Source organism: Lytechinus variegatus, chromosome 1 (assembly GCF_018143015.1).
Source record: "Lytechinus variegatus isolate NC3 chromosome 1, Lvar_3.0, whole genome shotgun sequence".
Taxonomy (NCBI): Eukaryota; Metazoa; Echinodermata; class Echinoidea; order Temnopleuroida; family Toxopneustidae; genus Lytechinus; species Lytechinus variegatus.
This window is the reverse complement of record NC_054740.1, coordinates 91270455-91295187: the sequence shown is the minus strand read 5'-3', so window position 1 is coordinate 91295187 and position 24733 is coordinate 91270455. Positions and strand designations below refer to the sequence as shown.

General features: G+C 34.5%; 1 protein-coding gene across 1 annotated transcript in view; it reads left to right on the top strand.

The window, feature by feature from the left end:
- The window catches only part of LOC121405588 (microtubule-associated protein futsch-like), a 45266-nt gene extending 30638 nt beyond the window's left edge, over positions 1-14628 (top strand). Inside the window, exons 7-11 of the mRNA XM_041596521.1 lie at positions 7848-7989; positions 8639-8782; positions 9944-11902; positions 12331-12472; positions 13564-14628. Of these exons, the coding sequence (XP_041452455.1) occupies positions 7848-7989; positions 8639-8782; positions 9944-11902; positions 12331-12472; positions 13564-14153 (2977 nt within the window). The 3' untranslated portion in view covers positions 14154-14628. The remainder of the gene's footprint in view (positions 1-7847; positions 7990-8638; positions 8783-9943; positions 11903-12330; positions 12473-13563) is intronic.
- Positions 14629-24733: the final 10105 nt, after the last annotated feature.

The following is a 24733-nucleotide window of genomic DNA, read 5'->3' as shown; positions in this document are numbered from 1 at the left end:
CTACTACATCTGTTGTGGAATAACATATGGTTTCTTCTGTTTGAAATTGGATGACTTCATGGTACTCTGATTAAGATTAGATTACATATTGACCTTCCTTCTAGTAGTTCAAAACAGTGGCATGTTCATGGATGGCTGCTTTCATTTCTGGTATATTTTTAACGCATTCTAATCAAAGAGGGAAACTATACTATTTAAAAGAGAAAGAAATTAGGTCTCTCTGATTTGTGAGATTACAATGTAGGTATATCATTAACTTAAGTGAATTTTTGCTTGTGGGTGTACAAAATGTGTTTGAAGTCTAACCTGCTTTTCTATATGACAATATTATTTTGATGAACAGTATTGGAATATTTATTGATATGGAATTGCGTTATTACTAGAAATTAAAAGAACTGGGAGACTGATGAAAAAGTACTCATATTATAATATTATATTCATGTTATACAAAGATAAAGCATGAGAAGTTGTTCATAATGAATGTTTATTTTGTATTAACAGGACACCCATTTTTACCTACTAGTGACAAATTTTAGTAAGGCTCTAATATGATTTGGATGCAATTGTATGACCATTTCTAATACCTTGGTCACATTTGCTCTACGGTGGCCATACGGCGAGTCAAAAACAGCCGTTTTATTAATCTTAATTCAAACCACCTATATGCAGCTGGTACAAAAAATGTTTAAAATGGCTGTTTTCAACTCGCCGTAGAGCAAATGTGACCAAGGTATTAGCGTTATCATTTGACAATCGTATATTATAACCACAAAGAGTAATTCCATTGATTTCATCATAAAAATGAACTTTTGGTGACAGAAATAGTCTATTGATAGTGGAATGAAACCATGGTTGACCCGCATCACTCCAGTGAATAACCATTGATAGTCTATTGATGAAGATGAGAACAATAATAGAGACAGGTGTAGTGAGATACCTCAGTAGGCGGTTTCAAACCGCCTCGATCACAAGAATCCCCGTTAAATTACGAGAACTTTTTGAGGCTAAAAAATACCCGTTAATTATTCCTGCATTCACACCGCCCCGAAACACATCCTTCGGGATAAGTTCCCGAAGTTACGAGCATGCGCAGTGTGGTCTGAAAAAGCAGGCAAGGCGGGAGATTCAAAATCTCTTGCCCAGCAGCCACCCACGCCGCCGCGCCCAACGACACGCTGGGATAAAAGTTCCCGTAAGTTGCTTTCACATCGCCAAAATACCTGCGACCTTGGAAAAATCCCCACGAAAGTTCTCGTAATTTCGCCAAGTACCTACTATTTAGCGGGTATTTTCTTTCGGGGAAATTACGCGTAGTTTGCTTTCACATTACCAAAATACCTGGTATTTTCTGATCGGGGTAAATTTCCCGATCAGAGAATACCTGGAACTGGCGAACTTCGAGGCGGTCTGAAACCACCTGATAGGTCTCTTGTGAATGACTTCCTACAAAATATGGTGGAAAATATGATTTATTTATTTTATTTCCAGGCAAAAGACAATAAGAATATATGTAAAAGAAGAAGAAATCACCACCGACTAGTGCCTGAGGATGACTAAAAGAAAAACTAGTTTCTGTTATTAAGCTCTTCTCACTAGTCGGGGTTTACAAATATACAAAAATGAAATTGGTATGAAATGACAATATATGTTTAGATGCATTGCTTATTAAAACAAAATATACATACATTGCTTATTAAAACAAAAAATACAAATTGATATTGGTAATACTACTATATCTTCAGTCAGATGTGTGTAGTCCCAATATGCAGTACCCTTGAAATGTCAGTTAACCTTATGCGTAAAGTTTGGTTCTATTTAGATTGATGCAAGTACAGGCCTGTTTGATGTGATATGATAACAAGGCTGATCATTCTAATGGAATAGGAATAATACTACATACAACAATGAGATTTAATACTACATACAGTAGACCTACATCTTCCTAAAGACTCACTAAATACAGATGTCAGTAAATCCGTAGTTATGTTAAATGTAGATACAGAGCACTGGTATCGATCTATGACGTCATACTACTCAAGTGGGGGGGATGAAACAATAGATCATCCCCCCTTGGACAGTAGATTCACAACACAAATCAACACCCATGATATATTGTTTTGTTAAATGTAGATCCAAACTTCTGATGTTGTTAAGGGAAGGGGGGGTGGGTAATCGTATGCTAAGTTTGAAGATATTTTATAATTACGTTTTTCTTTTCATGCATTGTCTCCTCTTATATACTCAACAGTGCATGTTTTCTGCATGTATGATGTGAATACTCATCACGCGGCGTTAGAACAGTGGTGAAGTACTATGACTGCAGCTATACATAATGCAAATTCTGCAATGCTTTGAATAAATCCAATGGTTTTAGTGGGATCTGTTCAGCTGTTGTTATGTTAGATCGCTGGTATCCATGTTATGAAATGTTAAAGCAGTCTGGATTACACATCCTTGAACAATGTGCATTATTTTCATTATTGATTTCACAGCATAATGGATACTGAAATGCAAATAATAATAGCAATACCGACATATTTACCCAGGGAACTTCAGTTCTGAAAACTGTTCTTCCAACAGGCCCTGCTAACATCTTTTTCTATGGAATAAAATGTTACTATTTCCAGACTTATCCCCCCCCCCTGGAAAATTCATAGCCCTCCAACTGTCAACGTGTTAGCGAATTCACTGCTCTAATTATTTTTGTATGTCATGTTATGCTTGTGCTCTTTAGTAAGTTTGATACATGTAGGGCTCCTATGTTGAAGAATGTCTGATTTCTGTTCAAATCAAATCCCTTGAATTTGTCAGGTGGATGTGAAATCTGTCATTTATTTTACTTCAGTTAAGAAATCCCCTTTTGACTGATTTGAACAGGATTTGAACATCATTTTGTGATATTCATTGCAAAATTAAACCAAGTTGCGTGCATGAAGAGAGAATTGAGTAGAGAATGAAAATATTACCCTGAGGGTAGACTTCAGATCAGAGTTTTGTCAATATTTATGAAGTTATTCACAAATAAAATTCATTTTCCTATCTTGATTTGATTTGCTTTCATTTATCAATATTGATCATCCTCTCATCCTGAAGTAGAGTGACTTTATGCTCCCTGAATTGGATAAATACCACCAATATTTTATCATATTCATTGGTAATCTGAACTCCAAACAGGATACTACACAAAAGGTTGACATGAATAACTTCAAGGCAGTCTGTTCCCATTGCCACCACCATGGACATTCTTTCTTACTATACTATGATCATTAAAATGGGGTCACTATAGCCATACAGGATATTCATGTCATTCATGAAAGCCACTTGAGCATATTATGATGGTATGGATATTATAAGAATTTAGATTAATTATTTCAACATTTCTATTGTATTATTTAGGTCAAGAGTGTTTATTTATCTTCCTTTTGTTTAGCTACTTGTAGAACACTCTATCATTGCACAGTGATATTTCTACCAGCTTCTCCTATGTTCTGTGACCATGAAAACAACATTAACAACATATTAATTCCATTATTATGTAAACAAGTCCCAAATGCATTCTTCATTTTGCTTTTTGGATTCTGACAGAAAGTAAAATCCTAAATACAAGGAGTAAGGATTCGATGTTGAAGCCTCCTTTGATAGTAATGGACTAAGGAGTTGCAAATCACATTTCTATAAATCACAGTTTAGATTTGGCAATGTGAACATGGTATCGTGCACTTGTCAGTATGGAGTCAAAGTTATTTCTATTGTGGTGTATGGTAGTCTTCTCATTGTGAACGTGAACCTGGCTACACAATGCTCTTTACATGTAGATCTGTCATACCAGCAGGGGTGGTATTCATCTTTTAAGTGTCATCTAAGGTCCTAGTGTCATCATAGGCCAAGTGATTATTCTCTCTCTCTCTCTCTTCATTCTTTCTTTCTTTCTTTTTCTTTCTCCTCTTCTTACCCTCCCCCTCTCTTTGTGATATTTTTTTTTCTATTTTCATTTTCTATTTGGCCTTCTCTTGTCTCTTCTGTCACCCATTGTTTGCTTTTCCATTTTCTTATTTAAACACCCCCCCATTGGTACTTATTCTCTCCCCTCTCTCTCTCCCTCTCTCTCCCTCACTTTCTTTCCTTTTCTCTCTTTTTATGTCTCCTCCTCTCACTTCTATTTACTTTTGATTTCTCTTTTAAATCTTTTGCTTTACTTTTTATTTCTTCATGTTTTCCAAGAACTGTGTACTGTGCTATATTTTTTAATATTTTCTGTATTTTCTCCTTTTTTCCCTTGCCCTCCTTCCCCACCCCTTCCTTACCCCCCCCCCCCTTCTTTCTCTTGATCTCTCTCTATATATGATTGATACCAGTATAATGTATAGTCTCCTCACCTTGTAGTTGTTCACCCTGTGGGATATCATTGAACAAAGTGATACCATAGCTGTGACGCGATGTGATTGCTGATGGATGTCTCCAACGAGGAATTCAGCATTCCATTTCATTCACAATCGAGTTGATCAAACAGAAGGGTATCATTTGGTCGCTTGCAGATGATAGACGTGTTTTGATCAGTCAGAATTTTTGGATAACCTATCTACTGTTTCGGTCATATTATTAGGATATATACTTTAACATTTCAATGCTGTTTGTTGTGACAACTTTTAAACTCTGAATTCATCATTTTGCAAGGAAAATTGGTAAAAAAAAAGTATCAAAGTTTTGGTTGATATTAAGTTTGAAGATTTGATGAAGTGATACCTATTATCTGGAGCGATGCAAGGCAGAATTTCCGCATGGATCAATAAAGGATGTATCATGGATTAGGGATTTTTCCTGTGAAGTGAAAATTGACAAATGATTCTTGATGGGGTTCTGTGATTGTATATTTATGGATGTTTCTAGGACCCTGTATGGTGTGATTAGGAAGGAAGTTTGAGATCTTGTGATGGATGGATTTTTATTGCACTACTTTGATTATACAAACCAACGTGAAGGAATTTTTCTTTGTGACTGAAGATTTATTTGATTCCCCTGGCCTGTCAGATTGTTTTTGACAATGGGACTGTACAAAATGAACCATGAAAAGATGAGGTGAGTGTAAAAGATTTAGAAGTATTTTCTAATTTTTTTGTCCATAAATTTTAAACCCATGTAAGGAAATCTACCTAATTCCCACCTCAGCAAACCCCACTGGTGTATTTTATGCCAGCCTGGTTGGTTGACTAGTATACTTAAATTTTGAAAGGGTATGTATATTAGAAATCGACCTACCGTTGGGCGGTTGGACTAGTAGTCGGTTGGTTGGTCAATATATTCCAAATCATGTAGATCAAACTACTTCCTCAGTTTTTCACCCATGGCTCACAAGGCTTGGTACATGGATTGGTCTTGGAATGTGGACATGTAAGAGATTTAAAAAAAAACCTTTTTTGGGGTTTGCCTGCTGCATTGACATTGTAAGGACTTTATTTTGCAATAAGTCAGTGGGATTTTTTTTTTCACTTAATATTTTTCTCACATATGGCCATCTTGAGGCAGTGTATTAATCACCTTCTTGATCTAACATGATCACCTTGCTTGAAGGCCAAAGTGAAATGTTTAGCTTTATGATGAGGTACATTTCTTTATGTTATTTATCATTTTTCCCAATAATTTTATTTTCCAATTTTGTTCCAGTGATTGAACACCAATGAGCTGTAACAGTCCGATTATTATTTTAATAGGTTTCTTTTCATGGTATGTGTGTGCCATATGACTGTAAAAACATGTTGCATTTTTATGTAGCATGGACTGATTGAATATAGGTGACAATGATGTATACAAAAAATTATTGCAGCAATGTAGAGAGTAGACTCTACTAATAGTACTGTAAGGTTGAAATGAATCATTTCTTTTCATTCCAAGTTAACACTAGTGACCTGTCACATATACAATCAATATTGTGATTATTATCTTAGATCGGTGAAAAACTGTGTACAAATGAATAATAGTTGATAAAAAAATATTTTATCTCTTCAGGGCTCAGGGTTGGCAAAAAATGTGTTGTATAGACAGATTGAAGTGCATTATTGAAGTATCTGATGTATCAGCAGTGGTAGTATTGAGCCAAAAATGCGAAATAAATAATAATCTGCAATCCCAGTGATAAAATAGCTCTTCACAAGAAAATTAAAGATAAATAGCAAAAGAAATAGTTGATGATGTTTTATCCAGGACAGTGTTTAATTTAACCCATTAATGTCTGTTGCAAGTCATCTATTGTGAATCAACCAAACAAAAACATAGAGCTATCCGGGGTGAATGCTGTTGTTATTTTGATAATTGAAAAGAATGACATATGAATTGATAAATGAAGAGCAGGATGGTGTCACTGTATGAGCTGCTCTTATAAGTTGATCAATGGAATGCACTTTTATCTCGATAGGTTATGCATACATTACCATATAGACACAAATAACATAGACATCTGACTCTGTTTTCAATGTAAACATGAACAAGTATGCTAGGCTTGTCATGAGTAGAAATAATGTTTTCCTTGAACTAGATCTTGATCAGATGCATTCTGTGACAGTGTTGCTGCGCTCTTTCTTTATTACGGGCATGATATTCTCCTGACTGAAATCAGAATTCTGATTTTTTTTAAAATTTTATTCAGATTTATTTTTTGTGCATGAAATCCTTTGTGCAAGAACATTCTCATGCTGTTTTTTACTGCTTTTTATAGTCAGATGATAAAACTATCATCGTGCAGGCTCACCTTGAAAAATCACTTTTGATTTCTTTATTATGCAAGAGCTTCTAATCCCCACCAGGATGCCTCGGACTTTGTCTTTGTCAGTGACTTAGTGACCCTTGATTATTTTTCAGATTTTTTTAGAGGGGAATATCATGCCTGTTATCATTTTTCTATCCTTTGCTCTGATTTTTTGTGTGGCTTTGCTGAATTGGCATATACATTATTTACCTTATATTTATAAAGTCGTGATAATTGAAAAATAATAACATTTGCTCTTTGTTTTCTGTCTCAATTTTTTTCCTATGTCCCCTCCTTACCTCTCCATCAGACTGTCACTGTGTCTCCCTCCCTCCTTTCTTTCTTCTTCCACTATTCATTCTTTTTTTTCCTTCCTTCCCCTCACCCCTTTCTTTCTATTATTTATGTGCCATTCTGTCTCACACACCTTCCACCTATCTTCCATCAATCCTTCTTACCTTCCGTTGTCTCTATTATCCTTCATTCTTTCCCTCTTTCTTTCTCTCACCGATCTTCGTCTTGACTCATGAGCCTAAATCAAGAATTAAAGCTCGAGAGTTGGGGCTAACAAACATTTAATGGAGTTGCCATTTAAAGTGGGAAATAGCAAGTGAACATGAAAATTATCAATTGTCATTTCTTTTTTTTGTATTTATATGTTTTATTTGGTCAACACTGACCAAAAATAAAAATAACAGATCAAACATAATTAAAATATTAACAAGTGATCATAACATCATTAGGGAAAAAACATATATAATGATAAAAAGAATAAATAAGAAAAATAAATAATAAAGAAAAAGAGCGGAAAGATTTATGCAATGGCACAGACGTGATATTTTATACAACTTCGATGGCAAGTATTTGCATATATTCCGGGTAAACATGATACATATAATGATACATGTAAAGATGACAAAAATTATAATTCAAACTTCCATTTCTTAAAATGAGCCGTGAGTTTATGTCTTTTTTTGGCCACACAATTGTCAATTGTCATTTCTTCTTATTTTCTTGCTATTTTATCTTGTATATTCACCCACCTTCATCTGCCTCTCTCATCTCTTATATTATGTAATATTGGCATCATTTCTTTTTATCTTTTCAGTTCTCAAAGCATTGAGGAGAGAGCATCAGTCCAGAGTATGTCAACTGAGTCTCTTCAGTCGGGTAACTCCTTAGGATCATCAGCAGATTGGGATTCTCCTAGCAAGAACAGTTCCACCTCTCAGCAGGCTTCTACCCCACTGGTAAGATCACTGTGTTCTTAATCAAGCCTTCATGTTCTTCTCATCCATTCATGTGCTATGAGATAATTAACCTTTGCTAGTACATGAACCAGATCTAAAATCATTCTGTGGTGGTTCACTTTGTCATAGCATAGTTCTACATTTATATTAGGGATGTATTCTGCTAGTTTTGGATGTACCTCTTTTTTGTTCTTTGGTTTGCCAATGATTTGAGAGTTTTTGATCTTTGACTCCAAAGTCATGTATTCCATCACATAGTGATATGCCAACTTTCAGGAGTGCTCCTTTAGATTTTTCAAAATGTTATAGTGCCATCCAAGACAGTGCTCTTATCACATCATATGCACACAGTTTCATATCATAGTATTTATAGATATATTCTTTGAAGAGTTTTTCATGTCTTTTGTTTTATTTAATTCTTCCTCATTGTGTATGGATAAATGGTCAATAATGAGTTATAAACTACCTGAGAAACAAATGGTTTGCCTTTTTTCCCATTTTCCAGCTTGAGGAAAATAGCCAAAACTATTATTTTGTTTCTTTACCATTATGTGTATACTTTCTAGTAATTTTGTTAAAAGATGCATCTCTTCAACCTTCAATCCTAAACAATTATCTCAAATCAATTTCATTATATTTTTGTTACCAGGGCAATTTGTTATCAAGTGACTCTGAATCCGAGGAAGAAGAAGAGAGTGTAAACTTTGTTGATATGTGGAAGGCTCGGTCTACTCCACCCATTAAACTACCAGACTGGGATCCTAATAAGAGCATTGAAGAACATAGAAAGAGGGTAAGTTTGCCCCACCCACTAAGGTAGAATAATCACACTTTGCTCATACCATATCTTTTACAAGTTTCTTTTTTAAGAGTTTTGCAGAGCAGATGTAATAACATTTGATGATTGAAATTCACCCAAAAAGCAAACCATTATGTCATATATCCAGTGCTAATTCAGAAATCTTCTTCAATTAGATGTTGAAGTCTATCAAATTCAATACATCAAAATACAATGGGTATTCAGTGAATATGTCAGATAGGCTCAATCAAGAATCCATACTGCATCTAGTTTATAGTCCTAGATCATATAGCTTTGGATTAATTGTAATGCTGATTTTTTTTTTGCAATTGATTGTATTAATCATCCATTTCAGTCAATTGTACAGATGAACAATATGATTAATCACTAAACTAAGTATAACATGGCCATGATTATGGATTTGTCTGACTCATATGTGTGAAGCAGACAATATACTACTTGAATAGATCAATAGATCTGTTTTAAGTCGCAGGTGCATTCTGTGTTAAAGGGAAAACTATTAAACATGCTGGCATACGATAGCTTGGGGTTTAACTTTTGCACAGATACAACATGCAACAATATGATCGAAATACATTGTAAAATCACAATACAGTATAGTGATTTTACAATGTATTTCAATCATGTTATTGCATGTTATAATACATTATATCTGTGCAAAAGTGAATCCCACAGTTATCGGATGACAGTTTTGGTAGGAATTATTTTGTTTCAAGATATTCAATTGAGCTAATAATGATAATGATTATAGTCATAGTGATCATAATGATGGCAGTAATGACATTGATAATGGTGATATTGGTGATGATGATTATGATGATGGTGATGATGATGGTGATCATGGTGATCTTGATGATAACAACATTAAAATAGAAATTATTATAAAAACAGAAAACATGAAATCGAAATAATATATTCTGAAAAGAAAAAAAACAATTAATTTTGCATATACATGACTTTGATAAATCCTCAAATCTTCTTTACATACTAATGGCATAATACCTGAATATTTGAATTGAAGACTCTTTAATGCACCAATAAGTCAAAAAAGGATATAAAACCCTAACTATTAATATTTGAGAATCTGAACTGCAGTCCATCCTTGAATGCATGCTCTTCTTTATCTTATTTCAGATGAGAGAGTCATTAGAAAGAACAGAGAGTGCCAGTTCTGCATCTAGTGAGCAGTGGATCCTCAGTTATCCTATACCAGATGACCCATCAACCAGATCAGGACCAAGCAGCAGACAAAGCAGTGTTGGTAGTATGACCAGGCAGGATTCTTCTAATTCTAGATCAGGAGTCGCATGTGATGAAGATAGGAAGATACTCCAAGAACTCTTGGAGAAGGAGCATAAAGCGCAGAGTAGGAGCACCAGCAGCGATAGCAGTCCAGAGGGGAAGAAAGAGAAGCAGCAAGTCATAGGTTCAAACCACAGCTTGGGTGATACATCCATCATGTCTGATTTTGTATCAAGCATAATGGCAGAGGTGAAGTTGGAAGATGCGACTGCAAGAGGAAAATCCAAATCAAAAGGGTCCAAAGATGATTTGACAAGACCCAAGAAGCTTCTTAACAGTCCATTCATTAGATCTCAGAGTATGAGAGCTCCACCTAAACCATCAAGACCGGAAAGGACAAGAATACCAAGTGGTGGAAACATGGACAAAGGAAAGGTTAATTCAAGTATTCCAAAACCACAGTCTCATAGTAACAAATCTCTTGCAAGTGTCAAGAAATTGGACACACCTAGTACTAAACCGTCAAAAACTGTTCAGAATCATTCATCGAGTGATAGCAAAAAGAATGGAAGTGGGCTGACAAGAACTTTCATGTCCAAAGCTTTATCAAGAACTACTAATAAAAGTGCATCAGACAGTCCGACTTCAAATCAATCACAGTGTGAAATGACGAGTCCTACTGCTTCAGAAAAGTCTGGAGGGAAGAGTAAAAAAGCAAATTCAAAAAGTGGGAAAGGAAAAGGCAAAGGGAATGACTGTACACCAAAGGGAAAATCAACTACTTCGGGTGCCAAAGACCCTGGATCAGCTAATAAAGATTCCAAGAGTAAAAGTAAAATACCTCAGTTAATCAGACAGGGTTTAAAACAAAGTCCCGGAAAAACTGATTCAACAAAGAAAAAAGGTCAACAGAGGAAAGAAATTGTTGTTGAGTCTCCAAAAACAGCACCAGCAGGGAGCGAAATGCTAAGAACAGAAAAATCATCCAATTACAACACGAGTGCTTTCACAGAAGTTGCTCCGCTCACCAAGCAGCCAAGTTTTGTCGTAGACAATGTGCCTTTCATTGATGATTCTTCTAGAAGTCCTACCAAAAATGAGAATCCCAACAAAACCCCATCACCGAATGATGAGAAAAATCTTTTCACAAGCCACTTAGACCAGCAAGGTGAAGCACTCTGTGGACAATCTCCCAAACTAAGTCCTCGACTTCTTCAGAGACTTCGTGCCAGTGGTATTGAGCTTGCAAACAGCAGTGGTTCGGACAATGACTCTGTCTTCCTTCCCGATGAACCACGTCCTAGCACATTGCCGATTGACTCGGTACACACTTGTCCTATGGGCAATGGTAATGTTACAAAGCAATGCCAACAGCCAGAAAGAAGAGAAAATGGTTCCACTTCAGAACTGCACCTAGATCAAAAGGAGATTGAAGACATTAAGAATGGACTCCTTGTAAGTGAATCAGATGCTCTCAGTATTGGCAGCTGGAGTGCCAAGTCAAGTGAATTTGGGCTCAAGAATTCATTTTTGTTTGGGAATGGGGATTTGGGAAATGTTGGGACACCAAGCAACAGAAGTCTTGGTCGAGGAAGCCTTGACAGGGGAAGTATAGGAAGAGGAAGTCTTGAAAGGGGGAGTACTGGGAGAGGGAGTCTAGCACCTTCTGTCTCATCGAACCCTGAAGATTCTACAGAATTAGGAAGGACGGCAGATGATGAGGTGGATCCCAAGAAATATGATGTTCCTTTGGTATCCACAGAGATGATGGAAGACTTTGAAGCAGAAGATCTCTGTGATGAAGATGGGATGAGCAGTGATAGAGAGAAAGAGGCACAGCTCACTGAAAAGGTATGTAAAAGATTTGAAATAAAGCAAGTCTTTTGAAAATCAAACATCATTAATTCAAGCATTCTTATGTGCATCACAGTAAACTATATAAATATAAAAAACTAAAATCATTATGATCATCTTTTGTCTTTTTTTTGTTTTCAAAACAATTAAGAATTTACTAATTGCAAGAACAACCACACAATATTTTTGCCTTTGTAATGAAAATTTACTGGATTCCAGGGGGATTCTATTTTAAAAATGATAATAAATATTCTATGATTGATTTTATTTCCATAGGTTTCAGAGACTTGATACTGTGCCTCCTGAGTGTACACAGGTACTACCCATGTTGGTGACCTATTGTGTCTTCTTGGTGAAATTTATTTGGGGATTCATCATATTACTACATCCTTATCCTTTTGTCCTCTTTGTTTGAAACTGTTCAGGAACGAGCGAACCTTCTTGATTCTCTCTTTGAGAGTGATGATAGTGATGGAGGTCTTGATGGCTTCTTAGATGAATCCAACGAATCTCTGCTTGACAGCCACCCTGATGAAAAAGAGTTCATGAAACTCCTTGGCGACAAAGGTAACAAGATTTAGTTCATAAAAAGCTTTGTGGCAAAATAATATATTCCACACTAATATGATATTTTAGAAAGTCCACTTGTCAAGAGAACATATCTCACTATGACAACATGCTTTCTTGTTAAGTTGACTTGATAAGATATTTCATTTCACCACAACTACAGATTTTCTTGTCAAGTTGACTTGGTGAGAAAATGTATGTTGCAATGTTTACTCACACAAGTTCAACATGGTTTGATAAATATCTTCATTGACAAGTTGACAAAATATGGATATTATGTTTAGATAAAATATATCTTTGAGATGTCAACTTAAATGGCACTTTAAATTTTCTGTAAAAGTCAGATTTTTGTTTTCATAATAGTTAAAAGGAAGTCTACTTAATTTTTTTATTGGAGCCTGGTGGTCACTTTTTAATCCTTTTTAAATGATGAAACTTAGAGGTAGTATTCTATTCTTTGATATAAATTGTGTTTACATAACACAACCTAAATGCTCACAACTCATCTAAACCTCACACATCTAAAACAAAATGACATCCAATTTTGTTAGAATTGACTTCCATATACTTAAAAACTAAGAACTCATTCAGGACTAAAATGTGCACAATGTAGGAACATTTCAAGCCATTAAAATATAGTCTCAGAAGTAATTACGTACATAGACATGATACATTGCTGTGATCAATTAAGAAAGGTTATACACCTCAACTTTATACTTGGTTCATAAATGCATAATATGGTAGAGATGTTCTGAGTATAAGAGTAAGGTGACAATCTTTATACAACTAAGAAAACCATTTGGAAGTGACAATAAACTCATGATATTGGAGTTGCAAGGTCACAGGTCATGGAGATCATGGACCAAGTTCATTCCAGAATGCATATGGGAGTGACGATGTGATGATTATGAAAGATTAAGTGTGCAGTATAATGACAGAGGCATAAATTTCTACTGCACACCTTTGAGAATCCATCTATATCATCATGGTACTAAAAACTGAATTGTCTGATCATTGGCTGTGAAATGTGTGTGTAACAGAATAATTTAAGTCTTGGTCATTAAAAAGTGATGATATTTTTGTTGTTTCAGGAATGAAGAGACAAGTGGTACGTCAATCTGTATACTGTCGAGTGTCCCTCATACAAATGGATGTCTTCTCTCTCTACAATCGCTTTGATGATCAGGAGAAGGAAGCTCTGGCATGCTTTGACTTCCTAGAAGAGATGCATGCAAACAATGCCGGTGAGACACACTTCACTGATGACCATCCTTTCTCTGTGATCAGTCCAGGTGTTAGGAGTGGTAACTCTGATAATTATGATGGCAGCGGTGGGATAAGTGATCACTTTGGTAGTAAGGGTACAATCAAGGATTGCTTTGATACTAGCCTCATGCAGGCAGGTGATACTACTAGTAGTCTCTTTGGAGATGACCCATCAGATGCCACTCTTGTTGGTGAATCATTCACTTCCAAAGGTTCTATAGGAGAGAGCTTACATGAGAACAGTGGAGACTTTACTGAGCACTTTGATGGAGATAGTTTCAGCAGCCGACATAGCAACAAGGTCTTTGATGGCTGCTATGCTATTGGCGACTTCAGCGATCACCTTGGCAACAGGAGCAATCTCTGTTCCAGTATGTCCTCCTCATCAACAGCTAGCTTGTCTTCCCATGAATAATATTTAAAAATATCTCAGCTTTTTTGCACTTCATAACATTTTGTATCCCCAAACCTGCTTGCCCCAAATTTGAGCCTCCATTTTTATATACCATTTGTAAGTTTGATAAATATCCCCATGTTTTACTTTGTCATTTGTGAAGTTCTTTTGATAACTTTTTGTAAACTGTATCAAATTTTCAAACTAAATGAAATGTTGGTTGTCAGTCAATAACTGTTTTTATCAAAGTACCTTCAATTCATTAGTTATCATGTTACCTGTAAATTGTTAGACTGCTATGTTCATTACAATGTATGTTGAACTGCAGAGTTCAAATGTTTTCATAATTATGCAGCAAAATTCTCATCAAAAAATAAGTTATTAAAGGGTCTAAGAATAATTTTAAAATTTTGTTGGTCCTATTTTAGGTTAGTTATAAAGAATGGATGAATTTTGTTTTTTTTAATATGTCAGTGCAACCAGTAAACATCTGATTTTTAACAAATTCAGTTTTTTCGAATTTCAAAATCAAAAGAAGTAAAACATTTTTTTTTAGTTGTAAAAAACACTGTTCAAATTTAGCTAAGCCCCAACATTTGACTCTTAAGACATTTATCTTAAAATCTAGAGATGTCTTATTTTGCTGTATATTTATTAATTACTAATGTCTGAACCACATTGTTCCACTCCTAAAACCATCATAGAGAATGATTTTCTTACTATGTACTTAATAAAAGTCATCTCAATTACTTTCTGTATGTGACAACTACCTCATGAATTGTTTCAAAGTGCCACTTGACATTAACAGAATTCAGTCTTACAAAACATGAAATGGCGTCAGGCTTTCATGTTGAACATCTTTTAGATTGGTTGCCATTAGACCGAGGTCAACTTCTCACTTAATCTTCTATTTAAAGGGCAAAGTCTAGAGGTAGTTGACATCAAAACATGACAGTAGAATTATTGTATCTTTTTTTCTTGTTGGTTTTATGTGAACTTTGAAGTAAGTATGTGTTTTAGGATTTGTGCAATATTTGTTTAGAGTTTGTGATGTCATCATGATAATCTTTAACTTTATTATGTTTAGTCTTTACTTTGTTTGTACTGGTTCTGTTTGTCAAAGTTCTGGACACACTGTACATGTATCGTGCCTATGACTACCGTCAGGTATCTATTAAAGAGATGTTTGCAGAGATAGATAATTACGTAGGACATTGCAAAAATAATGACTTTATAATCTTTTGAAGATTACATGATGTTGAATACTAAACAAGGATATCTCTTCAGAAATACCATTGGAACAATAGGCTGTTAGAACTGTAAATGATGCATTACTAGATATAATCTTGTTCAGCCAGTGTTTTCTTTTCTTCAAAACTAAAAATATGATTGGATATCTAATTGTTATCATCAACTTATGCAAGTATGATTTAATTTGCGGAATGTAGATAAAATAAAGCTGTAATAGTTGTTAAGACAAAGAAGATAATTGCACAGTTTTGATTGTTTATCAACATAGAATCTCTGCAACACTCTTGCTTTCTATGCATTAATCCATCTTGGACATGTCTCACTCGTCATTCTCACATGATTTATAAACCCAATCTATACAAGGTAACTCAGGAACATGTATTATTTGTGCCATTGGGGAAATGGCGATTTCAGTTCACAGCATTGACTTCATAACCTTTTTTTGTTCATCTACTTATTCATATATTACTCTTTAAATATCTACAGGGAAAATATTGACAGCATTGCCTTCTCTACTTTACGTTTAGAGAATATGTATTGTTTGGTGCTAAATTTTGCATTTCAATCATAGGAAATTTATTTATATATTTTTTTTAATTCAGCTCTTCTCGTTTCAGGATTCGTGGAGTGTCATGGGGCAGACTTGTTGATTCAATTTGAAAAGGCTGGTTATTATTTTATTTATTTTAGAAAAAAATTAACCTAATCAATAAGATTAAGTGTGAAATTAAATTTTGTTTAAGTTAAAGCTCGTGTGGTTTTAATGTTTGACATTAAATGTAACCATTACTTAACACTGCTTTTTAGAGAAAAGAAATGTAAAGAACAGTAGCAAGTGTGTTCAGTTCTGCCTGAATTCTGGAGGGGAAAAAATAGTAATATTGCAAAGAAACTTGCATGAAATGCGACCAAGTATATATTCTTTCTTGGAAACTTACATTTATCAAAATGGATATTATTCTAAAAGAACATACATGACTGCAGATATTGTTTCTGTGTATAGAAGAGTAAATAGCTGTAAAAAGATAGATAATATATGTGAATCAGCATGTGTATGTATTCATATTTATGTACATTAGATTAAATATTCATTAATACCACAAGTGGAGTGGGAACTATATTTTCCTTTAATAAGAAAATTAAAGAAATTAAAATTGAAATCATGATATAAAAAAATGAATAATGGGAATACTCTGTTGAACCCCAAATCAGTGATTGTTATGTTTATTTGTTTCTCAATTTACATTGCAATTACCTGCAGTGCAAGACAAATTTGAGTTTGTGATTTTGATTTATATTGTGATAATGGCTGAAATAATCATAATTGATGTAAATGACTGACACAATCAATTGTCTATTCATTGATTTTAATTACAATGGTCTTGCTGTTTTATTAAGTTATTCATTGTTTTTAGGACTTCATTCATGCATATGTATGTTTTGATTTCATGTTGTGAAAATTCTGAATTTGGTTTTGTAATTGTTGAGATCATGTAGGCCCGAGAAATGGACCAATTTCACACAAAAATATATTATGAAACAGAGTCACTTTGTGCGACTAATGATTTCCTGGACTGATACAGGTGATAAAGAGGATGTTGATTATAATTGATAGTTTTGATAGTGACATTGTTTGTTTTATATACAGATGTGATGGTGGTTGTGTTTGTGTATTTTATGATGATCATGATCATCATCATGATCATCATGATGATCGATGGTAATTATGACGGTAATGATGATGATGAAGGTGGAGAAGATGATGATGATGATGGTGGTGATGAAGATGATTGTGATGAAGATGATGGTGATGATGATGATGGTGATGATAATGATGATTATGTTGTTACTGATAATGATGTTGATAATGATGATGATGGCGATGTTGATGGTGATGGTGACAATGATGATGATGGTGGTGATGAAGATGATGGTGATAATTATGATGTTGATGGTGTTGATGATGGTGATGGTTATGATGATGATGGTGATGATGTTGGTGATGGTGATTATGGTGATGATGATGATGAGGGTGATGATCATGGTAGTGGTGATGGTGATGATGAGGGTGATGATGATGGTGGTGATTATGATGGTGACAGTTGTGATAATGAGGGTGATTATTATTATTGCAAATTATATTTTTTTAGTTATAATGTATATTCAGCTGAAAGTTGCTGTTGATACATGCTTTATAAAAATACAATGAACATAGCAAAATTAACATTAAATGATAATTACATTATATGATAATGATGTTGATAATGGTGAATAATTACGATGAATGATGATGACTAAAATGATGGCAAGGATATTGATGATGGTGATGAAAAGGATGAGAATGATGGAGAGCTTTTTTGTGCTTGTAAAAGATAATGAAATGACAAGTCATGGTAGTTGTAAGGTGGATGAAAAAGTAATGTCTCATTTTTAATAGTCTCACCTGCATAGCAGAGTGAGAATATAGGCGTCCCTTTATCAAAGAGGGCGGCATCAACATCAAATCTTAATCGAAGGTTAAGTTTTTGAAATGATAGCATAACATGCAATGTATATGAACCTAGTTCATGAAACTTGGAAATAATGCTAATCAAGTATTACTTAACATCCTGCCAGAGTTTCAGGTCACATGACCAAGGTCAAAGGTCATTTAGGGACAATGAACTTTGGCCAAGCTGTGGGTATTTGTTGAATTGCATGATAACTTTGAAATTTTATGAATCTTATTCATAAAACTTGGAAATAAGAGCAATCTAGTGTCACTGAACATCCTGTGCGAGTTTCAGGTCACATGATCAAGGTCATTGAACCTTGGCCATTTTGGGGGTATTTGTTGAATTACAATCATAACTCTAAAATTGTATTGGTCTAGTTCATAAAACTTGTACATAAGAGTAATCAAGTATCACTGAACATTCTGTGCGAGTTTTAGGTCACATGACCAAGGTCAAAGGTCATTAAGGTCAATTAAATTTTGCCATGTTGGGGGTAATTATTAAATTGCTGTCAAACTTTCAAAGTTCATGGATACAGATTATTAATTGTGGACATAGGGGTAATCAAGTATCACTGACAAGTCTTCGGTCACATGATCAAGGTCAAATGTCATTTAGGTTCAATGAACGTAGTATTGCATCATGAATGGTGTTTTTGTGAGTAATTATTTTATAGTAGTTTTCAAAGTCAGTACTGCTGCTACATGTATATTGAATCCTGTAATGCAGGTGAGACTGCCAGAGGCGCTCCACTTGTTATAAAATTACTCATACAAATTCAAAGGAAATTCTAATGACATCATTACTCAGAGTGTAAAATAATTGTAAAAATCAAAACACCGTTATGGCAAATATTTTTTTTTCCAATTTCTTTTTCACCCACAGTAGGGTGTTTTATTCAATAAACCATCAGTTTACATGTACATCTGCTTCCACAGTCAATGTGGTTTCAGTTTACATTTGCTTTCAGTCAATGTACTACAGAAATAATCAGATAGTCAAATAGCTGATAATATATCGTCTTATTATGAAATAAATCATTTACAGTACCAAAAGCAAATACATAGATCTAATTTATGTAGAGAGCGAGAGATAAAGATGCAAAATTGTATCTCGCAAACCGTTGAAAAATCTTTTTGACATTAGTCGAAAAGATTAATAGAATTTTACCAACGCTTTTCAAAAGATGCTTGCTGCATATTTTCACATGAAATAGCTTTTTCGTACAAAAAATAATTCTTTAACTCGTTGAGGATTTTCTGTGGCAAAAGACGAATTACAGCTAAATTTGATTTTATATATCATCCATTTTATCCAAATAATCATTGTATTTAAGGCTCTATTATACTTAATGGGAGTAATTCCAAAAAGAACATTGTCCATGGTTAATTTTAATACTAATTTGCATCTTTCAAACAGTCTCCTTTCAAAGTATGCCCATACTTTTTTAACTAAGTGGCATTCAAAGAACAGATGTTCAATAGTTTCAACTTGGGAGGTACATAAAGTACAAATACTACTTGATTTAGCTTGGATTTTGCCCAAATACAAATTCGTTGGAATAATACAGTTAATTAAGCAATATTGATATGGCAAATATTGATATCAATACAGAATGTAGAATCAAAGAGCTTCTGTTTGAAACTCCTTGGATGAACGATAACACCTGGGGTTATGACTAAACTTATGATGAAGTGCAGACTGGTTTACACATTTATATTTCATGAATGTAATTTAAGTAATAAATTTTTTTATCATAAATTTGAATTTTCACTCACTGATAGAAAAAAACCCAAGTAATTGCACTGCTGCTCAGTGTGGCAAAATCGTTCGAATAAAATAGCGCCCTCTACATTCCATTAAAAAAAATATTAATAGACTTCTTCAAAGCTATTCAATATTCTAAAACCTTCCATTCTAAATCCAGACCCGGAATCGAGATAAATATAACTTTAAAGTAAGAGCATCTAATGATGTGAAGAAGAGCAGGTGTGTAACTAAGTGAGTTCTAATTATTATTTGTTAAACCTCCCAATACCAACCAAACTGAACTGGTCTACAAGTTTACGTTCTCCGGAGAGTCGAAAAATTAAAAGAACTATAGTGAAACCTGTCTATAGTGACCACCCAAGGGAAACACAAACTGTGGCCTTTATAGACAGGTGGCTGCTATAGACAGGTTCTTATACACACAATCTGCCTCCCTGGGGATCGGTTTTAGTGGTCACTATATAGGCAGGTAGCCACTATAGACTATTTACGGAAAACTTGTTCAGTATATTAAAGAAATCACCCGCAGAACAATGTTCATTCTTACACGTGTATGCATATGTCAATAAGAACCACTGAAAAATAAAACCAGTTCGAAGACCGAGGATATATCAAATCAATAGGCTATCATGGAAGAAATGTGAATTTTGTAAGAATATTTACGGAAATTTAGTATTGATCAACCGTGATCAACATGGATAATGCCATCGATTATATATATCAATTGGAGGTGCCGTGGCCGAGTGGTCTAAGGCGCCTGGCTATACGTAGAAAGTCCGGGGTTCGATTCCCGGCCGGGGCACCTATGTTCGTGAGCAAGGCATTTAATCTACAATGCTCTTTTATCTTGCTTTCAAATATGCACTATTGGTATCTAGGCGTGTAATGATTAGGCCTAAATGTTATGCGACTTTTGTTAGGCATATTATTGTTTGCGGATTTGTGATCAAAAATTATATCACAAATTGTTTCATTTCTCCTGCAATGCAACTGATATTTCATTCATTGTATTGATCATATCGAGTCATCCATGATATTCATCGGACTACGGAAAACACTGGATGTAGTTTTTCATACAAATTAAAATATGCTACTCCAATTATTATCAAAAAGTATTATTTTTTTTCGATACAATGTAAACGTCGAGGTAGTCATGTCCTATAATTTAACGTTTTTTCAGTCCTAAAAACTGGCTAGACCCTTTGTCTATAACATACAACATTCATAACCCCGTCATGCATTGAAAGATTTAATGAAATAGAATTGTTAAATTAACGCCACGACAATAGAAGCAAACCAGATCATATTTCTATTTACCAGCTACCTAAAGTAATCAAACCATGCACAGGCTCATAGATCACTCGTTTTACGCTCGATATTCTCTTGGTTCTATATACACCATACCCTGGACAGAGAAACGACATGAATAAGCAATGAATAGTAGAGGAAAATAGACATTACGTAATTATTGTCACTTCTTTTGTGTTCAAGGATCGCTTTCTTTGATCACTCTCGGCAACCGAAGCTCAGGTAACGGAAAAGCCAATCTAGCTTTCTTGCTTCTGGTGCTTCAATTATCTTGTTTAGATTAGCTACTTAAATAAGAAAGAAAATTCTCCTAAACTCTCTACTTCACATAATGGTGAAAATATTCTAGACAGCGGAGCAGTAGTCAACTATTCATCTATTCAGTATATGCCAATTTACTGAGTATAAGATATGTAAGATAATCAATGATAATTGAGTAGTAAATGGGTTAAACTGCATCGAGTGGATAGCAAGCTAGTGAATAATGTATAATGTCGTAAGCGAAGTAGACAGATTTGTTCTCCCATTGTAAAAGAGAGAGGAGTTCAAGGGTAAAGAAAGTAGTTGAAGCAAACAATAATTATTTCATGAGAAAGTCTTATAAATCAAGGTAAATAAAATTTGTGACCACATTATAATTATATGATCATGTACATTTATGTAAACGTATCTCTGGGAAATCATGAGATTTTAGCTCAAAACTTACAATTCTGATGATCATTAACAAAGAAAGGCATAATGTGGAAAAGTATATTGATATTGCCCATGTGCCTGGGAAAATGGCCGACATTTGTTTTGATGGAATTCCATGCTTATTTTGCTCAATTATACAATTATGCATTTACTTCCAGAGCCATTTGACACACATGTTTTATTTATACATAGTTCCGGGACATAGTTACCAACACTTGGGTGGTAACTTTACTGGATTCGGTTCTGTTCGAACTCATCTTTACCACAAATGGTATTTATCTTTAGAACTTGTATCAAACACAACAAGCAATCAGAAGCACGCAACTGGGACTCGGTTTCAACTTTTTGTTTCTATCTTAAGGACTGGTCACACCGCCCGAGCGTTGTTTGAGCGGTCGTGGTGCGGAAGGGAAAGAGAGTCAAATTTCGCTCACAAATTGGGGGGAAAAATCGAAAACAAAGATCGAAAAAAAAAAAACAATCGAAATCGAAAATAGTGAACGGTAGCGAGCGGTGATGATTTTTTTCTCTCCGCTCCACGACCGCTCCAACAACGCTCGGGCGGTGTGACCATCCCTTTAATCGCATCCACTGGTCGACGGACACAAAACGGATATTCATTACGGATACAGTAGACAAGTGTTCCCATTGCTAAATCATGTCCCGTGGGGTTTGAAATTGGTAATTTCGGCAGTCATCTTGGTAGAAAACAATTATATTTATATTTTCATCAAAACAATAGGAAAATAAAATTAATGCGCTTTTCACTGTAACTTTGAAGTAGGAAAGGAGTGCAATAGTTTTCTGGATAGTCCGGAATAGTTTTTGAGAACAGTTTGAACTGTATATTTCACTCCTTCCAATTGAAGACCGGGAGTGGAGACTGTCTGAGGACGACATGCGTGTCGGTGTTTTTTATGTTAGTGAGTTGACGTAAAATTTTCGAGACAATAACTATTAAAGCCCACATCTAGACTAATGCACAACCCTCCTAAACGATAATTCAAGAAAGTTATAGATATTACCACATAAATTAGTATTAATATAATGTAACCTTCAGGCCAATGTAGAGTTATTTCTCAAAATTCATTCACAAATCTTATTTATACAGTTCTCATTTTTTGAAGGCAAAAATCACCCCGAATGAAATCAATCAATGTATAAGCAGAATGCCAAACATTCTTTTCTCGACTCTTGAAAGGTTTTTTTTCATTAAGACGGCTTGCACAAACTGGTACATGACGTAATACTCAGACGCTGCTTCTTCAGTAGCATCACATGAAATTTCATCGTAATTCATATAGACTTGTTTACTAATACATCCAAATGCTATGTATATCCTTCTACACAAATATTGCTGTCAATTTTAAAGATTGTCCGATGTTACAAAAACTAATTGAATTTATGTAAATTATATTCCAAATACTGTATTTTATTACTAATAAACGTCTTATCATGCAGGGTTACATGCTGGAAAGATCCATAACATTGTATGCCTTACTTTTTTTCACAAATATTGATGAACCAACTCTTTTCCTCACGGAAGGGTGTTGAATGTGAAGTACATTTCCTGTTTATCACACATTGCAGAAATGTTAACATAGTTCAATTCAAAATGCATACCATTTCATCCTCAAATAAAAGAAATGTGTTTGCATTCTACCAACAACATGTCCTCGCTTCAGTTTATTTCTCACTTTTGTTTTCGATTCCAGTTTCATGCCAATCCTAGAATTCTGTCGAATTTTATAAGTCAATATGCCTACTGTATCATGTATATAGTATGATAGGCATGTATATACATACCCCCCCAAAAAAATACAGAGAATGACTTCTACTATTAATGTGATCAGAAATTTGTATTTTTGTGAATTATTCGCCTATGTCGCTTGATGTTTTTTAAAGAGTTCTGTTGTGTGTTTTTGTTAACATATATAAATGATTTATTGCATAACAATGACGTGTAATTACCATCTCGCTTCGGTGGATTTTTTTTAATCTTTCAGAAAAGACTTGCAAGTAGTTAATGCTATATTCACTGTTTTTATCAGAGTTGTAGAGAACGTCCTATCAATAAATTGCATCCACTGGGTTTATTCAAGCAAAATTATTATTTTGAAGATTGTTAACTGCGAAACGATATTTAATATTTCATTAGAAAAATATAACAAAGTGCATTTAACCTTTTTAAGAATGATGATGTATTTGCAGTAACCAATAACAACTTATCCTATGGCAGTATTAGGTTAAAGCAACTAATCCTATTTATCACCGCATATATACGGACAAGGTCGTTTGAGAGATTGTGGATAAATATTCCATATCCATAAATTACTATCCAATTGCAAGTTATTTCTGACGAACACGATCAAAATGCCATAATACGACCGTAAAAGCGTGATCGTATCAAAGTAATTATGAATTGAATAATCTAGTTTCCGAAAAGTACGAACTGTAATATTTGCATTGTAATTGCTTTTCCGCGTTGATGTATGATATGGTAAATATATAGTTTTACTCGTCATTAAAATATTTACAAAAGGCATTCTATTGTTTTTAGATTATTTTTCACAAAATTTCAAAGAAAAGTAATGATTGTTTCTCATTTTATACGTGTGGTTTAACCATAATTTTTTTTTATCTTATCTTGGCGATGCATGTCAGGGACGGATGCAGAATTTTCCAAATCGGAGGGGGGGGGGGCATTTTTGTCAAGAAATATTTGGACATGCAAAAAAAAAGGTAATTTACTCCCGGATGAAAGGGATTTATAGGTCATGACAAATTTGACAAGAAAGGTTTTCACTTGGGTGCAAATATTATGTAGTGCATGTAAATAATCCCATAATCAAAATGGTATATGCGTTCAAAATTCGCCTTTGCTTGTATTTTTATCATTTTGTGTGTGTGTGGAAGTAGTGGTGGTGAAGGGGGGGGGGGTACTTCTAAGATAGTGGCATTTAGTGAAGTCCTTTATTTTGCTATTATGTATGGAGATGGGATGTTGTTTAAATAGTGACGACCTGTACCTCCTTGGTCCGCTTCTTCTTTTATTTTTTGGCTTGACAGAAGTCCTCCCAAGTC